The sequence below is a fragment of the Heptranchias perlo genome, chromosome 5 (assembly GCF_035084215.1).
Source record: "Heptranchias perlo isolate sHepPer1 chromosome 5, sHepPer1.hap1, whole genome shotgun sequence".
NCBI classification, from domain to species: Eukaryota; Metazoa; Chordata; class Chondrichthyes; order Hexanchiformes; family Hexanchidae; genus Heptranchias; species Heptranchias perlo.
Window position 1 is genome coordinate 125,705,194 of NC_090329.1, and position 27,143 is coordinate 125,732,336.

Consider the following 27,143-nt stretch of genomic DNA (forward strand, 5'->3'; position numbering starts at 1 on the left):
CCTTTGTGGAGTCTTTCCTCCCCACAGACTTCACATTTTGTTGTGGCAAACGTAACACCCCTATTCAAGAAGGGAGTGAGACAGAAAGCAGGTAACTATAGACCAGTCAGCCTAACATCTGTCATTGGGAAAATGCTAGAATCCATTATTATGGAAGTAGTAGCAGGACATTTGGAGACTCATAATACAATCAAGGAGAGTCAACATGGTTTTATGAAGGGGAAATCGTGTCTGACAAATTTATTAGAGTTCTTTGAGGAAGTAACGGGCAGGGTGGATAAAGGGGAACCAATGGATGTGGTATATTTGGATTTCCGAAAGGCATTTCTCCATTCAAATAATATTTTGCTTTTTTATTTTTCCTCCCAAAGTGGATGACTTCACATTTTCCCACATTATATTCCATCTGCCAAATTTTTGCCCATTCGCTTAACCTGTCAATATCCTTTTGCTGCGAGTCATAAAATATCTTTTTAAATCTTTGCACTGCTTATCCACCATCATACCGTCTAATCTGTTTACCCAGTCCACTTTAGCCAATTCCGCCCTCATTCCTTTATAATTGCCCTCATTTAAGTTTAATACAGTAGTTTCAGACCCAAAATCCTTGCTCTCAAACTGGATGTGAAATTCTATCATGTTATAGGAACATAGGAAGATAGGAATATACGAACAGGAGTAGGCCATTCAGCCCCTCAAGCCTGCTCTGCCATTTGATAAGATCATGGCTGATCTGTGATCTGACTCCACATACCTGCCTTTGGCCCATATCCCTTAATACCTTTTGTTGCCAAAAAGCTATCTATCTCAGATTTAAATTTAGCAATTGAGCTAGTATCAATTGCTGTTTGCGAAAGAGAGTTCCAAACTTCTACCACCCTTTGTGTGTAGAAATGTTTTCTAATCTCACTCCTGAGAGGTCTGGCTCTAATTTTTAGACTGTGCCCCCTACTCCTAGAATCCCCAACCAGTGGAAATAGTTTCTCTCTATCCACCCTATCGGTTCCTCTTAATATCTTATAAACTTCGATCAGATCACCCCTTAACCTTCGAAACTCTAGAGAATACAACCCCAATTTGTGTAATCTCTCCTCGGAACTTAACCCTTGAAGTCCGGGTATCATTCTAGTAAACCTACACTGCACTCCCTCCAAGGCAATATGTCCTTCCGAAGGTGCGGTGCCCAGAACTGCTCACAGTACTCCAGGTGCGGTCTAACCAGGGTTTTGTATAGCTGCAGCATAACTTCTGCCCCCTTGTACTCTAGTCCTCTTGATATAAAGGCCAGCATTCCATTTGCCTTCTTGATTATTTTCTGCACCTGTTCATGACACTTCAATGATCTATGTACCTGAACCCCTAAGTACCTTTGGACATCCACTGTTTTTAACTTTTTACCATTTAGAAAGTACCCTGTTCTATCCTTTTTTGATCCAAAGTGGATGACCTCAAATTTGCCTGCATTGAATTCCATTTGCCACAGTTTTGCCCATTCACCTAATCTATCAATATCCCTTTGTAATTTTATGTTTACATCTACACTGCTTACAATGCCACCAATCTTTGTTATGATCACTGCTTCCCAAGGGATCCTTTACTTTGAGATCATTAATTAATCCTGTTTCGTTACCCATTACCAGATCCAAAATGACCTGTTCCCTGGTTGGTTCCCTGACGTATTGGTCTAAGAAACAGTCCCTAATACACTCTATGAACTCCTCCTCAGGGCTATTCTTGCCAATTTGATTTGTCCAGTCTATGTGAAATTTAAAATCGCCCATGATTATTGCATTACCTTTTTTACAAGCCCCTCTTATTTCCTGATTAATATTTTGCCCTACAGTGTAGCTACTGTTAGGGGGCCTATATACTACTCCCACCAGTGATTTCTTTCCCTTGCTATTTCTTGCCTCCACCCAAATTGATTCGACATCTTGATCTTCTGAGCCAAGATCATTTCTCACTATGAGACCAATTTCATCCTTTATTAACAGAGCTACCCCACCACCTTTACCTTTTTTCCTATCCTTCCGAAATATTAAATAATACTGAATATTTAGCTCCCAACCTTGGTCACCTTGCAGCCACGTCTCTGTAATGGCCACGAGATCATACCCATTTGTTTCTATTTGCGCTGTCAATTAGAATCATAGAATCATAGAAGTTTACAACATGGAAACAGGCCCTTCGGCCCAACATGTCCATGTCGCCCAGTTTATACCACTAAGCTAGTCCCAATTGCCTGCACTTGGCCCATATCCCTCGATACCCATCTTACCCATGTAACTGTCCAAATGCTTTTTAAAAGACAAAATTGTACCCGCCTCTACTACTGCCTCTGGCAGCTCGTTCCAGACACTCACCACCCTTTGAGTGAAAAAATTGCCCCTCTGGACCCTTTTGTATCTCTCCCCTCTCACCTTAAATCTATGTCCCCTCGTTATAGACTCCCCTACCTTTCGGAAAAGATTTTGACTATCTACCTTATCTATGCCCCTCATTATTTTATAGACTTGTATAAGATCACCCCTCAACCTCCTACTCTCCAGGGAAAAAAGTCCCAGTCTGTCTAACCTCTCCCTGTAAGTCAAACCATCAAGTCCCGGCAGCATCCCAGTAAATCTTTTCTGCACTCTTTCTAGTTTAATAATATCCTTTCTATAATAGGGTGACCAGAACTGTACACAGTATTCCAAGTGTGGCCTAACTAATTCATCTATCTTATTACGAATGCTGCGCGCATTCAGATAAAGAACCTTTCATTTTGTCTTTTTACCATTCTTTCCTACCCCGGCCCCATTTGCTACTGCACTCTTATGTTTGTACACTCTGTCCCTTCCTGACACACTCTGTTTATCATTACCCCCATCACTTTCCTGTACTACTTCCTTGTCTTTTCTCTTTATCAATCTAAACTCTACCCCACCTGAGCCCTCCCCACCTCTATTTAGTTTAAAGCCTTCTCTACCTCCCTAGTTATTCGGTTTGCCAGAACACTGGTCCCAATATGGTTCAGGTGAAGCCCGTCCCAACAGAACAGCTCCCTCTTTCCCCAATACTGGTTCCAGTGCCTCATGAGTCAAAACCCACTTCTCCTACACCAATCTTTGAGCCACACATTCATCTCTCTGATCTGATTTACCCTGTGCCAATTTGCTCGTGGCTCAGGTAATAATCTGAGATTATCACCTTTGTGGATCTGCTTTTTAATTTTGTCCCGAGCTGCTCAAAATTCCTCAGCAGAACCTCTTTCTTAGTCCTACCTATGTTGTTGGTACCGAGGTGGACCACGACAACTGAATCCTCCCCCTCCCACTCCAAGTTTCTCTCCAGCCCTGAGGAGATGTCCTTAACCCTGGCACCGGGTAGGCAACACAGCCTTCGGGACTCTCGCTCTTGGCTGCAGAGAAGAGTGTCTATTCCTCTAACTATACTGTCGCCTACTACAACCACATTCCTTTTTACTCCCCCCACTTGAATGGCCCCCTGAACCACGGTGCCGTGGCCAGTTTGCACCTGCAGTCCCTTCACTCGTCCACAAGGGCTGCAAGAACCTTGTGCCCTGTGTGGTTTAATACCACACCTGGTGATGCCTTAAACCCCCAGGCCGCAAGGGGAGACCATGCACATCACCCACTTAATGGCCTGAGCAAAGGTTTCCAGAAAAGGTTTCCCTGATCGGTGAAAATCAGGCCGGTCCCTTTAGCAGCCACCTTGTAATGGGATGATAGGTGATGGTGGGTGTTATACCACCATCTCGTGGGTGAAACAGTAACTGCAGTTTATTGTATTCTACAGAAGGAATATGGGGAACGACAGCAGGGAAAATTCAGATTGAAGGTAACTAAGGCATTAGATCCTCAAAGTGTGATGTCAGCATCGAACGCGGCAATGCTCCCATTACTAAAACTTCCGCAGAACAATTTCCGTGCGTTTTATCTGGAATTCCTTCGCCTGCAATTTTATTGGGCCCTCATCCCTGGTACCATTCTAGTAAACCTCCTCTGCACCCTCTCTAAGGCCTTCACATCCTTCCTAAAGTGTGGTACCCAGAATTGGACACAGTACTCCAGCTGAGGCCTAAGCAGTGATTTATAAAGGTTTATCATAACTTCCTTGCTTTTGTACTCTATGCCTCTATTAATAAAGGCCAGGATCCCAGCTTCTCTAGTCTCTCCACATCCTTGTTGTGTTCAGATCAGAGCCTGCTCTGTGACCTCATTATTAACGAATCCGCGCAAAGTGTGACGTGACACCAGAGCTAACACACCTGGTCAGCTCTATCGGTTACAATAAAAAAAAGGGGGGGCCAGTTACCTTGGAAGAATATATCGTTTTTTTGTTGGGAGCTTCCCGAAGGAGGGAGACGTTTAGTTCCGTTGGGATATCGCCCGCTGACGGGATCTTGTACGTTCCCGGTCCCCGGGTGTACAGGACGCCATTGGGCGAATAGCGCAGCTCCTCCAGAGTGAAGAGGCCGAGGCCCTGAGTGAAGGCTCCCTCCACCTGGATAAAGAGAGAGAGAGAGAGAGAAAGAGTCACAAAATCCAAATGCTCCGCTAACAGTGACGTTACCTCACACCCACTCCCTTTCGTCTTTCGGACAAGGCCCCTGTCTGCCCTCTCAGGTGAAGGTAAAAGATCCCGCGGCCACTATTTCGAAGAAGAGCAGGGGAGTTTGGCCCTGGTGTCCAGACCAATATTTATCCCTCAACCAACATCAGTAAGACAGATGATCTGGTCGTTATCACATTGCTGTCTGCGGGATCTTGCTGTGCGCAAATTGGCTGCTGCGTTTCCTACATTACAACAGTGAGTACACTTCAAAAAGACCTCATTGGCTGTAAAGTGCTTTGGAACATCCTGAGGTTGCGAAAGGTGCTATAGTATTACAAGTTCTTTCTTTCTTTCCTTACTCTCCTCTTCCCTACTCTTCCCCCCCCCCGCCCCCGCTAAAGGCCCAGGATCGTGGTCCTTGCAATGCGAAGGCATCTTACCTGCCCGATGTCCACTGCCGGGTTCAGGCTCATCCCGACGTCCATCACGATGTCAGTGCGGAGATTCTGAAAGCAAGGAGATTCGGAGGTGAAGACGAGTACTTAGAATGTAACACTAAACCATCAGTCTTTGCTGGTAGACCCATGCCCTGTGACAGGACACCGCACACAGTGATATAGAACAGACCGATGTCAGGGACCCGTGACTCACAGCGAAAGGAAGGTCAACCAGCCATCAGCTGCATGATTCGCAAACCACCACCACCACATGGGGTGGTTCACTCTTCGCCCCACCCCTCCCTGTCCCTGACGGATATTCTATACACTAGTTGAAGCATTGTTTAGAAATGTTTTAATTTTGTTTGGTGCAGTTTCTGGGCCTGTTCAGTGGCCAGGTGTGGAGTTATATGTATATGATTGTGGTTCACATCAATACTTCAGGTACATTTAACGGCCACATACATTATCATGGTGTGTTGCTCTCGTGCTCAGCTTGTTTCTAGTGAAGGGTGAGCTGTGGCACATGCACCCCTGAGTCAGAAAGCTGTGGTTTCGAGCCCCATTCCAGAAACTTCAGCACATAATCCAGGCTGACACTCCAGTGCAGTACTGAGGGAGTGCTACACTGTTGGAGGTGCTGTTTTTTGGATGAGGCGTTAAACCGAGGCCCCGTCTGCCCTGTAAAAGATCCCAGAGCATTATTTTGAAGAAGCGCTGGGGAGTTCTCCCTGGTGTTCTGGCCAATATTTATCCCTCAACCAACATCACTAAAAAACAGGTAATTTATCACATTGCTGTTTGTGGGATCTTGCTGTGCGCAAATTGGCTGCCGCGTTTCCTACATTACAACAGTGAGTACACTTCAAAAAGTGCTTCATTGGCTCTAACGGGCTTTGAGACGACCCGAGGATGTGAAAGGGGTTATATAAATGCAAGTTCTTTCTTTCTTTACTGCATCCCACAGTCCATTTACCCACTTAACATGCCAGGTGCTTACCTTGTGATCCCCAGTGAGACAGTCAATTTCAACCTCAGAGCAAGCCACTCCGTAACTAAAATACTGGAAAGCCCGTCCTTCATTCTTCTCCCAGCTGTAGTTCAAACCAGGAGTCCTGTCCGAGGAACAGCAAATAATGACCCTCTGCAGCGTTACAACTCTTGGCAAACCTCAGCATCAACTGAAAGTACTCTTTGTTAAAGCTTTCCTTCTGATTATGCGATCGATCAGAGGCGAGTGACTCACCTCCTGACTCCCCAAAGCCTTTCCACATCTACAAGGCACAAATCAGGAGTGTGATGGAATACTCTCCACTTGCCTGGATGAGTGCAGCTCCAACAACACTCAAGAAGCTCCACACCATCCAGGACAAAGCAGCCCGCTTGATTGGCACCCCATCCACCACCCTAAACATTCACTCCCTCCACCACCGGCGCACTGTGGCTGCAGTGTGCACCATCCACAGGATGCACTGCAGCAAGTCGCCAAGGCTTCTTCGCCAGCACCTCCCAAACCCGCAACCTCCACCACCTAGAAGGAAACAATTGTAAACAATTTTACAACACCAAGTTATAGTCCAGCAATTTTATTTTAAATTCACAAGCTTTCGGAGGCTTCCTCCTTCCTCAGGTGAACGATGTGGAAGGAGGAAGCCTCCGAAAGCTTGTGAATTTAAAATAAAATTGCTGGACTATAACTTGGTGTTGTAAAATTGTTTACAATTGTCAACCCCAGTCCATCACCGGCATCGCCACATCATGACTAGAAGGAAACAGGCAGCAGGTGCTAGTTGTGGCTCAGTTGGTAGCAGTCTTGCCTCTGAATCAGAAGGTTGTGTCGTTCAAATCCTGCCCAAGAAACTTAGCCATGTAATCTAGGCTGACAATCCAGTACAGTACTGAGGGACTGCTGCACTGCCAGAGATGCCGTGTTTTGGTTGAGATGTTAAACCGAGGCTCCGTCTGCCCTCTCCGGTGGATGTAAAAGATCCCATGGCACTATTTTGAAGAAGAGCAGTGGAGTTCTCCCCGGTGTCTTGGCCAATATTTATCCCTTAACCAATATCACGAAAACAGATTATTTGGTCACATTGCTGTTTGTGAGAACTTGCTGAGCGCAAATTGGCTGCCATGTTTCCTACATTATAAAAGTACTTTGGGACATCTTGAGGTTGTGAAATATGCTATAGAAATGTAAATCTTTCTTTCTTTCTTATGGGAACACCATCACCTCTAAGTTCCTCTCCAAGTCAGGCGCCATCACGATTTGGAGAAAAATCACCATCCTTTCATTATTGTTGGGTCAAAATTCTGGGATTCCCTTCCTAACAGCACTGTGGGAGAACCTTCACCACATGGACTGCAGCGGTTCAAGAAGGCGGCTCACCACCACCACCTCAAAGGCAACTAGGGAACGGGCAATAAATGCTGACACCCACATCCCGAGAATGAAATTTTACAAAAATGCTACAGATAAAGCGTCGGGCACAAAGTGACCCGAGGTATATCAGATAGTAAATGGCACAGGAAAGGTAACACAGCTTTAAGAAAACCGTTACAGTGGGACAAAACGATGAAAGGCAAATTTAGGACTCAGGGCAGGGAGCTCTTCACATGAAATTATATGGTGTTTTGATACAGTAGATGGGGAGAAACCATTTCCACTGTCGGGAGGGTCGGTAACCAGAGGGCACAGATTTAAGATCATTGGCAAAAGAACCAAAAATATGCAAAAAAAAGTCAGTAATAGAACATAACGAACACATTGAAAATAAGAGATGGAACGGCACTAACTGGAAGGGAAGTTGTTGCTGCACTGAGAAGTGCCTCCGTACAGTTTACACCGCGGTGTCACAATATTGTAAGGCAGTCATGGATGGGGAAGGTCATTCCACCCATCTTAATTCATCCATCCAGAGGGATCCCAAAGTGCCCTCATTGTAGCACCCGATTGGCCCCTTAAAAGATTCCAGGATTTCCACCTCCGCTACTCTTCCTGTACGTTGGTCTTTCTTTAAGAGGAATTTCCTGATATCAGTCTATACCTCAAGGGCAATTAGGGATGGGCAATAAATGCTGGCCTTGCCAGCAACACCCACATCCCATGAACGAATTAAGATAAAATCAGTCGTAACGTTAGCTTTTTCTGGTTTGGATCTGAGTCTCCTAGTCCTTCTCTTGCCCTGTAACTTAAAGTACTATTCCACATTCACCTACACCATCCCTTTAACTACTCAGTAAATCTCTGCACGGTCGCCTCTCAGACGCTTCCATTCCAGGCGGAAAAGTCCAGATTTCTCCCATCTTTCCTCTATAATTCAGACCTTTGACACCGGGGATCTTCCTCGCTGCTTCTCTCTGCCTGTTTTACTTGATGTGGAGATGCCGGTGATGGACTGGGGTTGACAATTGTAAACAATTTTACAACACCAAGTTATAGTCCAAATAACTTGTTGGACTATAACTTGGTGTTGTAAAATTGTTTACAATTGTTTTACTTGAGGAAGCGAAGAATGAGACAGGGACGAGGAACCCTCTTGTTCCGCAGACCTGGAGGAGTCTGCGCTATCGTGGACACTAGGTCATTTGTTTAATACCCTGAGGATAGTTCTGCAATAAACAGACATTGCTTAAATGCATCACCAAGGAGTGAAGCATCTGACCAGTCCATACAAGGAGTGCACAATGATCCAAGTAAATGTCCAATCCCCCATAACTTTGCAACTCATTACAATATGTCCATAAAAGGCACACACCGTACGCAACACGAGAGGACACTCTTAGCTTCTACTGCAGTGTCACCTCTGTCAAACACCGGATAGAGACTTGGGGCTGGTCTAGCCATAAACTGCAAGTGGAGGTAGACATTTACCTGTAGAACCCTGTTGCTGACAGGCTCACTCTATCCATGTAAGCTGCGATGACCTGAGGGAAGACAACGCAGAGTCAAAAGAGAAGGCTGATGATCTCTCCCACGCGTTCCAAGCCCGTGCCAGCTGTACATCTTGCGATGGGTCAGCCTTGTATACGATTTCCAAAGGACTGCGGTCGTGCATTGTAAAACGACAACAATAACTTGCATTTATATAGCGCCTTTAATGTAGCAAAAATGTCCCAAGGGGCTTCACAGGAGTGATTATCAAACAAAATTTGACACTGAGCCACATAAGGAGATATTAGGACAGGTGACCAAAAGCTTCATCAAAGAGGTAGGTTTTAAGGAGCGTCTTAAAGGAGGAGAGAGAGAGGTAGAGAGGCAGAGAGGTTTAGGGAGGGAATTCCAGAGCTTAGAGACCTAGGCAGCTAAAGGCAGGGCCGCCAGTGGTGGAGTGATGAAAATCGGGGATACGCAAGGGGCCAGATTTGAAGGAGCGCAGAGATCTCGGAGGGTGGTAGGGCTGGAGTAGGTTACAGAGATAGGGAGGGGAGTGACTTACTTCTGATGACTTTACTTCACATACGAGCCACGCGGTATACTGTAGCCACAATACATGGGGTCAAGGGTCAAGGGTTTGCGGTCATGGTGTTGGACACCGTGCACCACGAATCTGAACCATGCTGTGATGGGCAGCAGGGGCCAAACGTTTCCTTGCAGGGAACGAGGGAAAACCAGAGGAGGCCTCACACTGGACTTCTTTTCTAAGTCACCTGGATCGGCAATGGGGGATCCTTCAAAGGCAAGATGCCACACAGTACAAAATAAAAACATTCCTACGTGGTGAAAAGGGGCTGCATCAAAGAATAGAGTTCTGGGGATCAGTAGATTAAAAAGTAAACTCAAGGTTCAGTGGGAATTGCATGAAAAGATTCGGGATAACAAAACTAAAGATAATCATGGGCAGTATAGGAAGGGTAAAGGAGAGGTGAAAGGGCAGATTAGAAGCGTTAAAAGGGAATATGAGATAAGGCTCACAGGTAAGAACATAGGAACAGGAGGAGGCCATTCAGCCCTTCAGGGCTGCTCCGCCATTCTGTTAGATCATGGCTGACCTGTACCTCAACTCCATTTACCCGCCTTTGCTCCATATCCCTTGATAACCTTACCCAACAAAAATCTATCAGTTTCAGTCTTGAAAGCTCCAATTGACCCCCAGCGTCCACAGCCTTTTTTATGGTATAAAAGGAAATAGTAAGGGCTTTTAGAAGCATGTAAAATGTAAAAGAATAGTTAAAGAGAGGGTACGACTACTCAGGGACGAAGGAGGGAGCCCAATTGTCGAGCATGATGGTATGACAGAGATATTAAATAATATGTAGCATTGGATTTTTACAAATGGTGGAAGTGAGAATGTAGGTGTACTAGAGGAGGGTGAGGGACAAGTGATAGTGATGAACTATAAAGCCAACTGGTTCTGATCAAAATAAGGAGACCTCAGGGTTGATATTTCCTGATAGCCTGAACCCTAGGCTGTTGAGAGAAGTCAGAGAGGAGACAATTGTTTTCAATCCTATTTTAAATATCGAAGTTTTGCTCTGGGATTGGTGAGTGGTCGATGTAACACCCTGGGGCAAGAAGGGAGAGGAAGTGGATGCAGGGCTGACTCCAACCATTCTCCAATCCGAGCAACATCCATTTACCCTAACTCACTCTTTCCTGTCCCTCAACCAGGTTTCCATGGATAACTGTAGACCAGTTCGTTCAATATCAGCTGTGGGCAAACTATTAGAATCCGTAATTTGAGATAAAATTTAATGAGCATTTAGATGCATGGGTTAATCAAGGACAGCCAGCGTAGACTTGTGGTGGAATTTCACCCGTGGCACTTGAAGGGTTAAAATGTACCTTTTTTTTGCCTATCAAAGCGAGTGATATCTCTGCCAGGAAAATGATGGGCTGGAAAAGACCAGCTGGTTTATCAAGTCTGCCCCACATCATGACTAGATACTTCCTACCCCCCTCCCCTCCCTCCCCTCCCCTCCACCCCACTTCCCCTCTCTCATCTCCACCCCAACTCTCCATCCCCCACCCGCAATCATGTAATCTCCTGGGAGAGGCAAAAAAAGAGAAAGAAAACTAGGGCCAATAATTCCTTTCCAACCCCCTCAGGCGATCGAAACCAGTCCAGGAGATCACATGGACCAAGTGTTAAAAAACATTTTGGCATGTAAAATCAAGGAAAATGTAAAGATGTTTTATAAATACATAAAGAGCAAGAGGATAACTAAGGAAAGAGTAGGGCCTATTAGAGACCAAAAAGGTAACCTATGTGTGGAGGCAGAAGATGTTGGTATGGTTCTTAATGAATACTTTGCATCTGTCTTCACAAAAGAGGGGGACGATGCAGACATTGTAGATAAGGAGGAGGAGTGTGAGATATTGGATGGGATAAACATAGTGAGAGAGGAAGTATTAAGGGATTAGTATCCTTGAAAGTAGATAAATCACCAGGCCCGGATGAAATGTATCCCAGGCTGTTAAAAGAAGCAAGGGAGGAAATAGAGGAGGCTCTGACCATCATTTTCCAATCCTCACTGGCTACAGGCGTGGTGCTGGAGAATTGGAGGACTGCTAACATTCTATCGTTGTTTAAAAAGGGTGAAAGGGATAGACTGAGTAATTATAGGCCAGTCAGCCTAACTCGGTAGTGGACAAATTATTGGAAACAATTCTGAGAGACAGTATAAATCATCATTTAGAAAGGCACGGATTAATCAAGGACAATCAGCATGGATTTGTTAAGGGAAGGTCGTGTCTTACTAACTTAATTGAATTTTTTGAGGCGGTAACGAGGAGGGTCGATGAGGGTAGTGCATTCGATGTAGTCTACATGGATTTTTGCAAGGCGTTGACAAGGTCCCACATGGCAGACTGGTCAAAAAAGTAAAATCCAAGGGAAAGTGGCAAGTTGGATCCAGAATTGGCTCAGTGGCAGGAAGTAAAGGGTAATGGTCGACGGGTGTTTTTGTGACTGGAAGGCTGTTTCCAGTGGGGTTCCACAGGGTTCAGTACTAGGTCCCTTGCTTTTTGCGATATATATCAATGACTTAGACTTAAATGTAGGAGGCATGATCAAGAAGTTTGCAGATGATACAAAAATTGGCCGTGTGGTTGCTAGTAAGGAGGAAAGCTGTAGACTGCAGGAAGATATCAATGGACTGGTCAGTTGGGCAGAAAATAGAATTCAATCCAGAGAAATGTGAGGTAATGAATTTGGGGAGAGCAAACAAGGCAAGGGAATAAACAATAAATGGGAGGATACTGAGAGGTGTGGAGGAAGTGAGGGACCTTGGAGTGCATGGCCACAGGTCCCAGAAGGTAGCAGGACAGGTAGATAAGTTGGTTATGAAGGCATATGGGATACTTTCCTTTGTTAGCCAAGGTATAGAATATAAAAGCAGGGAGGTTATGCTAGAACTGTATAAAACACTAGTTAGACCACAGCTTGAGTACTGCGTACAGTTCTGGTCACCACATTATAGGAAAGATGTGATTGCACTAGAGAGGGTACAGAGGAGATTTACGAGGATGTTGCCAGGGCTGGAGAATTTTAGCGATGAGAAAAGATTGGATAGGCTGGGGTTGTTTTTTTGGAACAAAGGAAGCTGAGGGGAGATTTAATTGAGGGGTATAAAATTATGAGGGGGTCTAGATAGAGTGGCTAGGGAGGACCTATTTCCCTTAGCAGAGCTGTCAATAACCAGGAGGCATAGATTTAAAGTAATTGGTAGAATGATTAGATGGGAGCTGAGAAAAAAATAATTCACCTAGAGGGTGGTGGGAGTCTGACAGGGTGGTAGAGGCAGAAACCCTCATCGCATTTAAAAGGTGCTTGGATGTGCACAGGGTAACCTACGGGGTTACGGACCAAGAGCTGGAAAGTGGGATTAGCTCTTTTTTGGCCAGCACAGATACGATGGGCCGAATGGCCTTCTTCTGTGATGCAAATTTCTAAGATTCTATCTATAAAGACACTTACTTTGGATGTGATGCGATCTCTTAATCAGCATCAAACACTCGCTCGCTCTCTCCTAATACAATGAAACTTCCGACACAGTGTATCGCCTGATATTTTGTCATCGCAGAAACAAGAGGTGTAATTAATGAGAAAAAAACGTCATTGCATCTATTTTTTTGTACCTACCCACTCATCCCAGGTGCCCTTAGGATTGGCGAACTTAAACGGAGCCAGCCTGCTCAAAATGGTCTGACATGCGTTCTGAAACAAAGGGTCATCATTGTTCACTTTACACCAGGGCTCGAAGTGCAATTACGTGGAAATGAAAAGTTTTTTTTAAACAAAACAAACAGGTTTTCTCAAGGTTTGAACTCTTACGTAAATTGCCATTCCGTTCAAATCGGAGCTCACTGAGGCCGCTGTCGCACTCGTGTTGGGGACGGTGTTGGTGCCTGTCTCAGAGATGTGAATCTTGGAGACTGGGATCCCCAGAGCTTTACTGGCAACCTGGAAATACAAAGAATATTCAAACAGGCCGTTACTTTACTCAATCATTCAGAGCAGAACAGCTTTGGGCCTAGTTCAGGCTTTTTTTTTTAGCGCTCTCTCTCATTAAATTTGTTCTCCGGATGTGGGTGATGGGCAATGCAAACAGTTATTGCCCATCTCTAGTTGCCCTGTGAATTTGGGCTTTCTCCTCGATCTGATGGTCTTAAAAACTGGCCATTCCTCTCTGGGAGCTGTGCTCCCTTGTGGCGACAATGCTGCTCCCACCATAGTGTTAGGCCGGGAATTCAAGCATTTTGAAAATTCCTCTACGTTTAATTTTTTTTTAAAAACAATTAATGCCCAAACGTTTATGAAATACAAACAGAATTTTCTTTTTTTTTTAAAACAACGATCTTTCCCGGAAAATTAGCCGTTGTTTTCTTTTTGGGGCGTCCCGGTTATATTCATACCTGCACCATCTTGGTATGGAGCCCTTGTCCCATCTCGGTCCCACCGTGAGTCAGAAGCACCGAACCGTCTGTGTAAATATGCACCAAAGCGCCCGCCTGAAAAAAAAAGGGGGATGTTCGAAATTCCGCTCAGGCAATACGATTCCCGATTTGTTTTTGTTTTAAAAACAAACATTGGCTGGGCTACGCAGCAGGGCCCTCAGTATCTAAAACAAAAATAGTTTAGGGTCAATTTTTACTAACGCGAGTTCCCCTTCCCGCCACCCCCCGCCCCCCGCCCCCCCCAGCCCACCTGATTTCTCGGATACGTGCTCCTGCAGGCCGAGGCTCCGCACCGGGAGCACGAATTCGACAGTTAAAGGCTCTTAATTTTTGGGTCGAGACCCTCTGTCACTGCAGTTCTGATGGAAGGTACACGCCCGAAATGGTGGGACAATTGGAGCTTTCAAGACGGAGATCGATAGATTTTTGTTGGGTGAGGGTATCAAGGGATACGGAGCAAAGGCAGGAAAATGGAGTTGAGGTACAGATCAACAACAACAACAACTTGCATTTATATAGCACCTTTAACGTCCCAAAGCGCTTCACAGGAGCGTTATCAGCCAAATATTTGTCACCGAGCCATTTAATGAGATATTAGGACAGGTGATCAAAAGCTTGGTCAAAGAGGTAGGTTTTTAAGGAACATCTTAAAGGAGGAGAGAGAGGTAGAGAGGCGGAGAGGTTTAGGGTGGGAATTCCAGAGCTCAGGGCCTCGCCTACAGAAGGCACGGCCGTCAATGGTGGAACGATGGAAACCGTGGATGCGCAAGAGGTCAGAATTGGAGGAGCGCAGAGATCTCGGAGGGTTCAGGGCTGGCGGAGGTTACAGAGATAGGGAGGGGCGAGGCCATGGAAGGATTTGAATACAAGGATGAGAATTTTAAAATCGAGGCGTTGCTGAACTGGGAGCCAATGTAGGTCAGTGAGCACAGGGGTGTTGGGTGAACGGGACTTGGTGCGAGTTAGCATACGGGCAGCAGAGTTTTGGATGAGCTCAAGTATACGGAGGGTGGAAAGTGGGAGACCAGCCAGGAAAGCATTGGAATAGTTGAGCATGGATGAAGGTTTCAGCAGCAGATGGGTTGAGGCAGGGGCAGAGATGGATGATGTTACGGAGGTGGAAGAACATAAGAACATAAGAAATGGGAGCAGGCGTAGGCCACATGGCCTCTCGAGCCTGCTCCGCCATTCAATAAGATCATGGCCTATCTTGTAACTCAACTCCAATTTCCCACCTTATCCCCACATCCCTTGACCCTTAGTGTCCGAAAATCTATCAATCTCAGCTTTGAACATACTCAATGACTGAGCATCCACAGACCTCTGGGGTAGAGAATTCCAAAGATTCACAACCCTCTGCGTGAAAAAAAATTTCTCATCTCGTTCCTAAATGGCCGACCCCTTATCCTGAGACTATGACCTCCTCAGTGGTCTTGGTGGTGGAGAGGATATGGGGTCGAAAGCTATGATCTAACTGAATGACGGACCAGGCTCGAGGGGCTGAATGGCCTAATCTTGCTCCTATGTCTTTTCTCTCACAGATGCTGACCGACCTGCTGCTCAGTACCAGCGATATCTGTTTTTTAGTTCATATTTTTAGATTTTTTTCCCCTGTTTTCTCTCAGATTTTGTTTCCATGAATTCTGCAAAGCAGCTATAAACTCACCCACCCGCCAGTCATTTTACCTGATTCAAGAATGCAGCAGTGAAGCTTATCCCGAACTTGGTTGGAATAATTGCCAGCCCTCTCTTCTTCCAGCGATGTTGGCTGCGCACAAAGAATGAAAAATATAGTTAGCCTTTCTGTTACCATGCACGATATTGATTGACGGTATAGAACCGGGGATTTAAATCCCCTATCTGCCATTAAAGAAAGAACTTGTATTTCTGTGGCACCTTTCACATCCTCAGGACGTCTCAAAACGATCCACAGCCACTGAAGTATTTTTGAAGTGAGGTGAAGTAATGTAGGAAGCATGGCAGCCAATTTGCGCACAGCAAGCTCCCACAAACAGGAAGGAGATAAATGACCAGATAATCTATTTTAGGCATTGGCGGCCAGGACACCGGAAGAACTTCCCTGCTCTTCTTTGAAGTAGTACTATCGGATCTTTTACGTACACCCGTGCAGGCACACGGGTCCAGGTTTGACGTCTCATCCAAAAGACGGCCCCTCCGACAGTGCAGCACAACCTCAGTACTGGAGCGGCAGCCGAGATTTTGTGCTCAAGTCCCAGGAGGCAAGAGAGAATAGCAGTTTGTTACACCTAGTTAAAATAAAACACCTACACACGCACACCAAAGACACAAGAGTGCTCGTGTAGCCGACCTGTTAAATTCATTCGCTGCTTCTCTTCTGCTGTGATAGCATGAACTCTCCAAACATTCCTCCCAACATTTCCAAATGTTGATATCTTCCAATGTTTGGTTGAAGGGGGTGTAGTCTCCCTCTTGGTACAGGTTCAACTTCCGCACCTCAGGAACGGAAAGGGAAGAGGATTATTACGGGTAAATGATATCATTTCGCACTCCTGGCGCGCAACAGGACCGGGTGTCGGGGACGCGGGTGTGGAGCCTCGTGTGCCCGATTTGTGCCCCCTCCCCGATTGAACAAACTAACTAACGGGTGGAAAACCAGCCGGTCTCGAGCGGGCCGTTCCGAGCACCGCATCAGAATTCCTGATTATCTGCTCCGAAAATCGTTTACTCTGAGATTCTTAGCCGTTCTTTTTATTCATTCTCGGGGTGTGGGCGCCGCTGGCAAGGCCGGCATTTATTGCCCGTCCCGAGTAGAGAAGGTGGCGATGGGCTGCCTTCCTGACCCGCTGCAGTCCGTCTGGTCCTTGTTATTCCTTGCAGCAGTTTTGATACGATTGAGAGGCTTGCTAGGCCACTTCAGAGGGCAGTTAAGACTCAACCACGTTGATGTGGGACTGGAGTCACATATAGGCCCAGACCCACTGAACTGGCCTCATTTCCCCTGAGTGGGAGTCAGCGCCGGGGCAATGCAGATGAGGAAGGCCGGGAGTTAAAAATCCTGCCCGCCCTCGATTCCCGCCCCGAGTTCTTACGTCCTTATCCGTGTCCCGGGTCGGTGCTCAGTCCATCCCCCACCCCGCCTCGCCCCACCCGACAGCCCCTTGCCCGCACCGTACCTGCTCCGAAGGCAGTCCGCACTTGTCAATGACGTCGTTCATCCAGCACTCCGCAATCAGCATTCCCTGAGGTCCCCCAAATCCGCGGAACGCCGTGTTGGAAGGCAGGTTCGTTTTGCAGAGGTAGCCAACCCCTCGAATGTTTGGGATTTTGTAAGCGTTCTCCATGTGGAATAAGGCCCTTTCCAAGATCTGGTTTCAGAGAGGTACATGAAGACAGTTGTGTGAAGAGTTTACTTTGTGCTTCCGCTAAGTAAGCGACCCCATAAGCCAGCTACTTTTCATTTTTAAAATATCTTTACATCTTAACATTCTTTAACTTTACAGGAATGAAAAAGGGGGGTATTGGCCTGGATTCTCCCCTGAATTATTGCCAGTATTTGGGGGCGCAAGCTATGATCTGATTGAATGGCGGAACAGGCTCGAGGGGCTGAATGGCCTACTCCTGTTCCTGTGTTTCGATGATACTAAGTGCTCTTAAAGGCTAGCGCCTCAGATTTGCCACGAAAAATGAATTCTTCTCCTCTCAAAAAAAAACGACAGTCCCCTTTTGAGGCTCACCACAAGCTTGTTCTGTCACTCTAAAATGGGGTCAATGGCGGTTATTGCTGCTGAGATGACCTCACTGAGGAGGCCATTTTGTGCGCTGAAGGTTGCTGTTTCTTTGCCTGCCTGGCGATCTTTTTTTTTAGTATTTAAAGGGTTTTGAGTCAGGACTTTTGCTGCTTCTCGTACCCAGCTCTGCCCAAAGCACGGCTTTGCACTCCAGATATGGGGGCAGAGCTTTTCACTTGGGTGGGGGTGTATCCAGGCGGCCTTGGATCAACGGAAATTAAAGTCAGGAGGGGGGAGATAACGAGAGGCTGCCCATTTTACACCCCCGCCAACGCTGAATAGTCCGCCCCATGGGTTTCGCAGCTAAAATACATTTATTTTGATGACATGAAGAGGAGGAGGATGAAGACATGGAAAAGGCTGGGTTGGAGGCTCTTAGAATCAGGCATCGACAACAATAACTTGCATTTATATAAGCACTTTTAACCTAGTGAAACGTCCCAAGGCGCCTCACTGGAGGGTAATTGAAGACAAAAATTGACACCGAGTCAAAGAAGGAGATATTGGCCAAATACTTGGTCAAAGAGGTAGTTTTTAGGAATCGTCTTAAAGGAGGAGAGCGAGAGGTGGGACTGTGGAGAGGTTTAGGGAGGGAATTCCAGAGCTGAGGGCCTAGATTGCTGAAGGCATGGCCTCCAAAATTGGGGTGAAGGAAGTGGGGGATGCACCGTCTACCACTGCTCAGTAAATCACCTGGTGACAACCCTTCTGGCTGACTAAATTTTTGCAAGTGGGTGTCTCTGTGCTGGTGCCTGGACAGGTAAGATGTGAGGACAGAGTTGGTGACAACATGGCTGCAACTGGGAACTTGCATGATCATCGGACTGGCTGGCCTCGGCCTCCAAGGTATCCCCTGTGATATGAAAGATGGAATAGCTTGTTTATCTGTGCACACAGAGACATTTGCTATTGAAGAAATAGTGGCTGAGTGTAAGGGCATTGGAATATTTTTTTTAAAAGCACGGGAAGTTGTCTCACGATGAGTCTTGCCCGTCTTGCATCCCTCCTCGTGGTCTCCCCCAGCCTCTCCTCTCTGTCGGCCTAGTACTTGTAGAGCTTGGTGTCAGCCATGGATCAGTGGGTAGCACTCTCGCCTCTGAGTCAGAAGATTGTGGGTTTGAGTCCCACTCCAGAGACTTGAGCATCAACACTTGCATTTTTTCAGCAGGGATCAGTGGATAGTCGCCAGTAACAGGAACCCTGCTGCTCTTTTCCCATTTCCCAGACTCGGGATATTAGACTGACTGTTGTGTCACTACAGCCACCTGACTGAGATCAGATGACTGAGCACAGACTGGAGATTAAACCTCAGTCCTTGCAGTGCGTGAGCTGGAATCATCTAAAGAACGGGTGTTCAGACTTCCCTGGATCCGGCACTCAGAGAGTTAATGATTTCTAAATCCATCACAAGGTTGGAACAAAGCAACATTTCCATAATATATCACCTGCTTTTCTCTCCAGCATCTAATGTTCCTGCCTGCAGATAGTTGTATTCAAAATCATCTTTATAAAACAGTATAAAAAGATCTGAACTCGCTGCTCAAACACCAGATCCACCTGAAGGGCCTGAGAGTCAATCAGTGCGTTCAACAGTGATCAGAATGGACACCAAGATGCTGAGACTCTGCTTAACTCTGTCTGTCCTACTCGGGCTTCAGGTTGCTGGAACAGGTTAAGAGGTGGCCAACTCCTGCCATCCGCCTTCAGCCCACAGGAGTCACCTCGCCCAGATTGAGCATAGTTAGGAATTGCTTCCCGCATTCCACTGGAGGATTTGGAAAAGGTTTTCTCTTTAAGAGGTGCACGGCTGGAGAAAGGGGACACCCCCCCCCCCCCACCCCATTCCTCCACTCATACGCTCAGATGGTCCGAAGGCAGGGTGGGGGGGGGCGGGGGTGGGGGGAAGGCCAGAGACCTGGCAGGTACTGCTGTCCTGAGAGATGGCGGTATCAGGTAGAGGGACTCCAGCTGCTGCCGTTCCACTGGGCCCGGTGATCTGTGGCCCTGGTGATCTGCGGGGTGGCTGGTCTAACGTCAGCTATTGGATCCTTAAAGTCCGGAGAGAGAGCGGAAAGTGTCGGGGCCGCCATTGCCTGTAAGCCGCGATGCCAGGTGCTCGCTATTCTCTCCCCTGTTCCCTCCGGAGTTGCAGTCTGTGCTTCCTGGAGGTCTTTCATCACTGGTCTGTATACCTAGGGCGAAGGGGAGGGGGGGGGGAAGGGGGGGTGAGGGATTTGGCACTCAAGTTTCCTGGCTGGAATACTGGCACGGGCACCCAGTAGCCTGCGTCTCCTGACCCCAATTTCCTCCAGTCGGAAAAGTAGATCTGGGTTCTTCTCCCCTTACTTGGTGCCAGGCCCCGCCGGCTTGTCTGTCTGCAGGACCTCTTGCTGTAGACGTTTGGCCAGGAAATTCCTGCGAACGCCTGTAAACGGGGCTTCCACCGCACTTGGGGCGAAGCAACGCCGAGGAAGCAGGAGCAGCTCCGAGGGGGTCTCCAGGCCAGAGATGAAAAGGTACATCGATAAGACATGCAGTTGTAATCTTCACACTCTTCCCCTTGGAGAAGGGTGGGAGGTAACGGAAGGACTTGCAGGCCGGTTGACAGTCTGACAGGTCCTCCCATGGCCGGAACCATCTTCATACCGGCCGATAGGGCGGGTTAGTCCTATACTGGAGAGGGTTTTATGGGCTCCCACAACCCATGCGATGAGGGGGAATGGGCTAACCCATGCCCATCGGGCACGAGTATCCCGCTGGATGTCGACCCAGAATTCAGAAGACATGGAGTGAAGTTATCTGAGAGTCAAGTGAGTGAGTCAAGCACTCCCACTTTGATATCCCGTTGCCCCCCTAATCCGCTGACGAAGTGTGCGACCTGATCTGTCTTTTTAAAGGCTGCACTCCTGTCTCCTTTGTACTCCAGCTTATTACACCTGTTTCACACTAATGGCTATTCCAATGGGTATCCAAACGAGCTGACCCAGGTAATCCTTGTGTAAATACCTCTCCTGGTGCTAATTTTTTTTCTCTGGCGTAACAGAAAAGATTCACTGGAACGGTACCAGGGATGAGGGACTTCAGTTATGTGGAGAGACTGGAGAAGCTGGGGTGGTTCTCCTTAGAGCAATTGTAAACAATTTTACAACACCAAGTTATAGTCCAACAATTTTATTTTTAATCCCACAAGCTTTCGGAGGCTTCCTCCTTCCTCAGGTGAACGGTGTGGAAGGAGGAAGCCTCCGAAAGCTTGTGGGATTAAAAATAAAATTGTTGGACTATAACTTGGTGTTGTAAAATTGTTTACAATTGTCAACCCCAGTCCATCACCGGCATCTCCACTCCTTAGAGCAGAGGTGGTTAAGGGGAGATTTGACAGAGGTGTTGGAAATAATGAAGGATTTTGATAGAGTAAATAAGGAGAAACTGTTTCCAGTGGCAGAAGGGTCGAGAACCAAAGGACTCAGATTTAAGGTGATTGGCAAAAGAACCAAAGGCGACATGAGGAACGTAAAAGCACCAAGATTTGTCCTAAGTATTCTTGTGCCAATCCAAAAAAAACCCTGCTTTGTTAAGAAGTTAAACTAAGTGTCACGTACAGCAGGTGAAAGATCCAGGCTACTTCCTGCGTTGCAGTAAAACGTGATATCCACGGCTACAATTTTCCCATTCTTCTGGTACCCGACCTTGAAGCAAAACACAGGAAGGAAAGAGAGAGAATCCATGAATAGCGGGCACTCAATTCCATCGACATTTCCCTTCACGTTTCTTACCAGTCTCGAGTCTTTACCTTGTAGCGGCCCAAGAAAGGATTTCTTCCTCCGCTCACTAACATGTCCTCGTCACGGTTCAGCATGCATCGTACCGGACGCTTTGTCCTATCAAAGGGGAGGAAATGAAACCATTGGGTTTTTTTTGAAAAGCTCACACTTTCGAGTAAACGTTCTGATTGCACACTCCCAGCATGGAGCCTCTCCCGCCAGGAGCAAAGACTGGGAAATCGAAGGGAGCAGCTCCCTTAACCGACTTGTCCATGGACACGCCAGGAGCTTGCAATTGGAAAATATATATTTTTATAACTGCGCAAGGAATTTTACGACAAGAGATGGCCACCTGCCCAGCAAACTTGCTGCGTTGACAGAGCATGTGCAATTCACACTATCATGAACTGTTCCCAATTTATTTCCTAGAATCGTACAGCACAGAAGGAGGCCATTCGGCCCATCGTGCCCGTGCCAGCTCTTTGAAAGGGAATCAATCCCACTACCCCCCCTCCCCCCAACCCCGCACTCTCCCAATAGCCTTGCAAATATTTATTTTTCAAGTATTTATCCAATTCCCATTTGAAAGTTACTATTCAATCTGCTTCCACCGCCCTTTCAGGCAAGTTTTATGATGGGGCGCCAGTGAATCCCATGGGAGTTTCATCCTTTTTACGTTCCAGATGTTTTACGTTCGGGGCACAATCTGAGGACGTAAAACGGGTGCAGCAATTTAGCAGTGGGACGGCCCGCACCCAATCAGCACCTGCATCCAAGCCACTGCTAAATTCGTGGACGGATAAGGGGGCAAGGGAACTGCAGTGCAGCCCACAGAAGACTGTTGTAGGGGTGGTAATCTTCAAAATCATTGCCGTACAATGAGGAGTTATCATGCAGCAATAGAGTGAGGAAGTCAGCCATTGCCGGAGGAGAACAATGAGGAAGAGAAGAAGAAAGAAATAGATGAAAGAGGCCATCAAACTGGAAGACTAGTCACTCGTAGAGAACTCTTTCAATGAAAAGTGTAACCAATCCTGCCCAATTGGTCACCGTCCAAGGAACACCATGCTGATCTGCTCCACCATGCATGCCCAACTGCTGCTATCTTGACAAGGCCCATCTCAAAAGGAACTCTCTCCACTTAAAAATGCAGAGGCCACATGGCACTGATGTTCTCACAATCTCACTATTTTGAAGAAGATCAGGGGAGTTCTCTCCCGGTGCCCTGGCCAATATTTACCCCTCAACCGACATCACTAAATCACCAAATTATCTGGTCATTTATCTCATTGCTGTTTGTGGGATCTTGCTGTGAGCAAATTGGCTGCCGCCCTTCCTACATCACAACAGCGTCTGCACTTCAAAAGTACTTCATTGGCTGTGAAGTGCTTTGGGACGCCCTGAGGTTGTGAAAGGCTCTATAGAAATGCAAGCTCTTCCTTTCTTTTTATGTCTTCCCTAGTGAATAGTAGGAGGAAGCAGTCATTAACCAGTTTTTGGTCATCCTCAGTTTCGGTCCTATAGGTGTCACTCTGAGTTCTCACCTCTTTGACTGTCCTTTCACTGGTACAGTTTTTTCTTAATTTATGTGGGCAACGCTGCTAAGGCCGCATTTATTGTCCATCTCTAGTTGCCCTGAGGTGTTGGTGGGCCTTCTTCTTGCTTTGTAGCAGTTATTTTTACAACTGAGTGATTTGCTTGGTCACTTCAGCAGGCGTTAGGAGTCAACGACATAAAGAAAGAAAGAACTTGCATTTCTATAGCGCCTTTCACAACCTCAGGACATCCCAGAATGCTTTACAGCCAATGAAGTGCTTTTTGGAGTGTAGTCGTTGTTGTAATGTAGGTAATGCAGCAGCCAATTTGCACACAGCAAAGTCCCACAAACAGCAATGTGATAAATGACCAGATCATCTGTTTTAGGTGTTGGTTGAATGATAAATATTGATCAGGACACCAGGAGAACTCCCCTGCTCTTCTTCGAATGGTGCCACAGGATCTTTTACGTCCACCTGAGAGGGCAGACGGGACCTCGGTTTAAGGTCTCATTCAAAAGACGGCACCTCCGACAGTGCAGCACTGCCTCAGGACAGATTATATGCTCAATGAAGGGATTCGCAAAATTTCACATGTTCCCCCCCCCCACCCCGCCCCGAAGATTTATTGGAGTTATTAAAGAAACCCTGGTGTGACTGTGTTTTAAAAAATCCAGGGTCTTTCAAAATGGCTGCGGTCAGACACATGGCAGGCTTCGTGTTTCAGACAGGTTTCTTTAAACAATGCAGTTGCATTCAAGCCCTGAGGCAAGCCATCAACATGGCCGGCCTACACATCAAAATTCGAGCAGGAGAAATCCCAGGACAAAAGATGAACCATCAAGGTACATTCGGAACAATGGAAAACAGTTATGGAACAGATCAGTACAGGAACCGGCCATTATGTAAATGGGCCAGAGATTGGGGTCTTTTGTCTTACGTTTTCAGCCCAAATCGAACAATGGAGCAAGCTGAGTATAACTGGGGCTTGCCCAGTATCTCTCTCTCTCTTCTCTCTTCGCCTCTTGGCCCGGGGTCCTGTCTGCTTGCTAGCAACCAAGAAGGAAGGCCATCCAGTAAACCTCGCAACCACATGTCGACGGCAGCAGCAGTGCACAGGGGCCAGGCCTTTTCATCTGTTTCACCGGTGAGCATTAATTTTCTGGCCGCCACAAGAAAATCTAGCTAGGTATAAGGGTGGGGGTTAAAGGGGATATTGCTAAAATTGTGATTTTAGAATTTTCCCTCGATGTGTCCGTTTCTTCCACCCCGTTAAGTGTAAGACTGTATTACATCCATAGCGATTTTCTTTTATCTTCTGTATAATACTGTTTACCTTGTAGTTTTAGTTTTCTTATTAATAAACATTGGTTTTCCTTGTACCAATCCACTGGTCTGTTTGTCTGTCTTTGTTACCACTCGATAAGTCCTCAGCTCAGAATCAGGAAGGGGTAAGCGATTCGCAACCGCACAGCGGGCAGTGCAGCTCAGGAAAACATAACTGGCTGATCTATAATAAGCCCGAGAAACAGTAAAAACCCCTTACACAAGTCTCTGGAGTGGGGATTGACTCCACGGTCTTCTGATTCAGAGGCAAGCGTGCTACCAACTGAGCCAAGGCTAACACCTTAATAGTAAGGGTTTGGAGTCACACGTAGGCCAATCTAGGTAGGGGGTAGCAGGTTCCCTTCTCTGGTAGAAGGATTAGAGCTGAAATGTTTTCACCCAGAGGGTGGTGGGGGTCTGGACCTCACTTCCTGAGAGGGTGGTAGAGACAGAAACCCTCAACTCATTTAAACTATACCTGGATGTGCACCTGAGGAGCCTTGACCTGCAGGGCTACGGACCAAATGCGGGAAAGTGGAATTAGGCTGGGTGGCTCGTTTCTCAGCCGGCGTGGACACGGTGGGATGAATGGCCTCCTTCTGTGCCGTAAATTTTCTATGATTCTATGATTCTAGGGCATTAGTGAACTAGTTGGATATTTATGACAATCTGGAAGCTGTCATGGTCATTTTTTTCCTGATGCCAGCCCACAAACTTATTGGGGGTCTTTTTGACTTTCGGCGATGGCATGAAACAAGGGCTATTGGATCATCGGTCCATTGTACCTCTGGATGCCGCCTCTAATTGTCCCATTCCAGCACGGGTTAATGATGCACTTTTCGAGCCCAGGGAGGTACATTGTTCGTACACTGGCAAGGTCATGAACCTCCTCAAGGTCAGGAGTGCCTCAATTAGTTTCCGATATTCTTCCCCCTCGCTGACACTTACCTGTGGGCGGCGACCGCCACCACCGTCGACAGCAGCGTGCTGCGGGACTCCTTCCCACCAAAGCCCCCTCCTAGTCGCTTCACCCGACAGACAATCCTGTTGGCAGGGACGCCCAGCGCTGCAGCAGTGAGGTTCTGTGGGACGAGGCAACGGAGAATGACAGAATTAAATTGTGCGTTACAGCACAGAACAGAAAAGGCCATTCGGCCCAACAGGTCTATGCTGGTGTTTATGCTCCCCGCGAGCCTCCTCCCACCTTACTTCATCTAACCCCATCAACATATCCTTCTATTCCTTTCTCCCAAGTATGCAGGTGCAGCAGGTGATCAAGAAGGCCAACGGAATGTTGGTTTTTATTGCTAGGGGGATAGAATATAAAAACAGGGAGGTATTGCTGCAGTTATATAAGGTATTGGTGAGACCGCACCTGGAATACTGCATACAGTTTTGGTGTCCATACTTAAGAAAAGACATACTTGCTCTCGAGGCAGTACAAAGAAAGTTCACTCGGTTAATCCCGGGGATGAGGGGGCGGACATATGAGGAGAGGTTGAGTAGATTGGGACTCTACTCATTGGAGTTCAGAAGAATGAGAGGCAATCTTATTGAAACATATAAGATTGTGAAGGGGCTTGATTGGGTGGATGCGGTAAGGATGTTCCCAAGGATGGGTGAAACTAGAACTAGGGGGCATAATCTTAGAATAAGGGGCTGCTCTTTCAAAACTGAGATGAGGAGAAACTTCTTCACTCAGAGGGTAGTAGGTCTGTGGAATTTGCTGCCCCAGGAAGCTGTGGAAGCTACATCATTAAATAAATTTAAAACAGAAATAGACAGTTTCCTAGAAGTAAAGGGAATTAGGGGTTACGGGGAGCATCACAGTCAATGAAGGACTTTTGAAGTGTAGTCGCAGTTGTGATGTAGGAAATGTGGCATCCATTTTGCACATAGCAAGGTCCCACAAGCAGCAATGTGATAATGACCAGATCATCTGTTTTTAAGTGTTGTTTGAGGGATAAATGTTGGCCAAGACACCGGGAAGAACTCGTTCGAAGATTACCGGAAGGGTTGATTGAGTTTTTCAAAATGATGAAGGATTGGGACAGTTTGGATAGAAAAAGAGGCCGGCGTGAACTCAGCCCAAGGCCCACCTGATATTGGGCCTCAGGCATCATTTACATCAGAGCGCCATCCACAGGCAGCTCGCCAGCAAACGACATTTAAATTTAGGGTCGGCAGTGACCCTTACGTAGGTCGTGGGATAGAGAGGAAGCAACCGGGAAAGGGAAGGAGAGGGGGAGGGAGTGAGACGACCAGGAGAGGGAGGCGATTGGGAGGACGGTTAACCGGGGCGGGAGGAGGGGTTGCTGAAGTTGTGATCGGGAGGAGGGGGTCGGGGTCGTGATCGGGAGGAGGGGGTCGGGGTCGTGATCAGGAGGAGGGGGTCGGGGTCGTGATCGGGAGGAGGGGGTCGGGGTCGTGATCGGGAGGAGGGGGTCGGGGTCGTGATCGGGAGGAGGGGGTCGGGGTCGTGATCGGGAGGAGGGGGTCGGGGTCGTGATCAGGAGGAGGGGGTCGGGGTCGTGATCGGGAGGAGGGGGTCGGGGTCGTGATCGGGAGGAGGGGGTCGGGGTCGTGATCGGGAGGAGGGGGTCGGGGTCGTGATCGGGAGGAGGGGGTCGGGGTCGTGATCAGGAGGAGGGGGTCGGGGTCGTGATCAGGAGGAGGGGGTCGGGGTCGTGATCAGGAGGAGGGGGTCGGGGTCATGATCAGGAGGAGGGGGTCGGGGTCGTGATCGGGAGGAGGGGGTCGGGGTCGTGATCGGGAGGAGGGGGTCGGGGTCGTGATCGGGAGGAGGGGGTCGGGGTCGTGATCGGGAGGAGGGGGTCGGGGTCGTGATCAGGAGGAGGGGG

General features: G+C 47.3%; 1 protein-coding gene across 2 annotated transcripts in view; it reads right to left on the reverse strand.

Annotated features, from left to right (window-relative positions):
* The window catches only part of LOC137322091 (xanthine dehydrogenase/oxidase-like), a 162,509-nt gene that overhangs the window by 21,066 nt on the left and 114,300 nt on the right, over positions 1-27,143 (reverse strand). For both annotated transcript variants that reach the window (XM_067985171.1, XM_067985172.1), the window contains exons 24-36: positions 25,231-25,364; positions 21,451-21,538; positions 21,260-21,346; positions 17,046-17,237; positions 16,220-16,365; positions 15,577-15,658; positions 13,849-13,944; positions 13,268-13,396; positions 13,076-13,150; positions 8,866-8,918; positions 5,995-6,109; positions 4,998-5,063; positions 4,318-4,506 (exon numbers count right to left, since the gene is read on the reverse strand). In XM_067985171.1, coding sequence (XP_067841272.1) covers positions 4,318-4,506; positions 4,998-5,063; positions 5,995-6,109; positions 8,866-8,918; positions 13,076-13,150; positions 13,268-13,396; positions 13,849-13,944; positions 15,577-15,658; positions 16,220-16,365; positions 17,046-17,237; positions 21,260-21,346; positions 21,451-21,538; positions 25,231-25,364 — 1,452 coding nt within the window. The remainder of the gene's footprint in view (positions 1-4,317; positions 4,507-4,997; positions 5,064-5,994; positions 6,110-8,865; positions 8,919-13,075; positions 13,151-13,267; positions 13,397-13,848; positions 13,945-15,576; positions 15,659-16,219; positions 16,366-17,045; positions 17,238-21,259; positions 21,347-21,450; positions 21,539-25,230; positions 25,365-27,143) is intronic.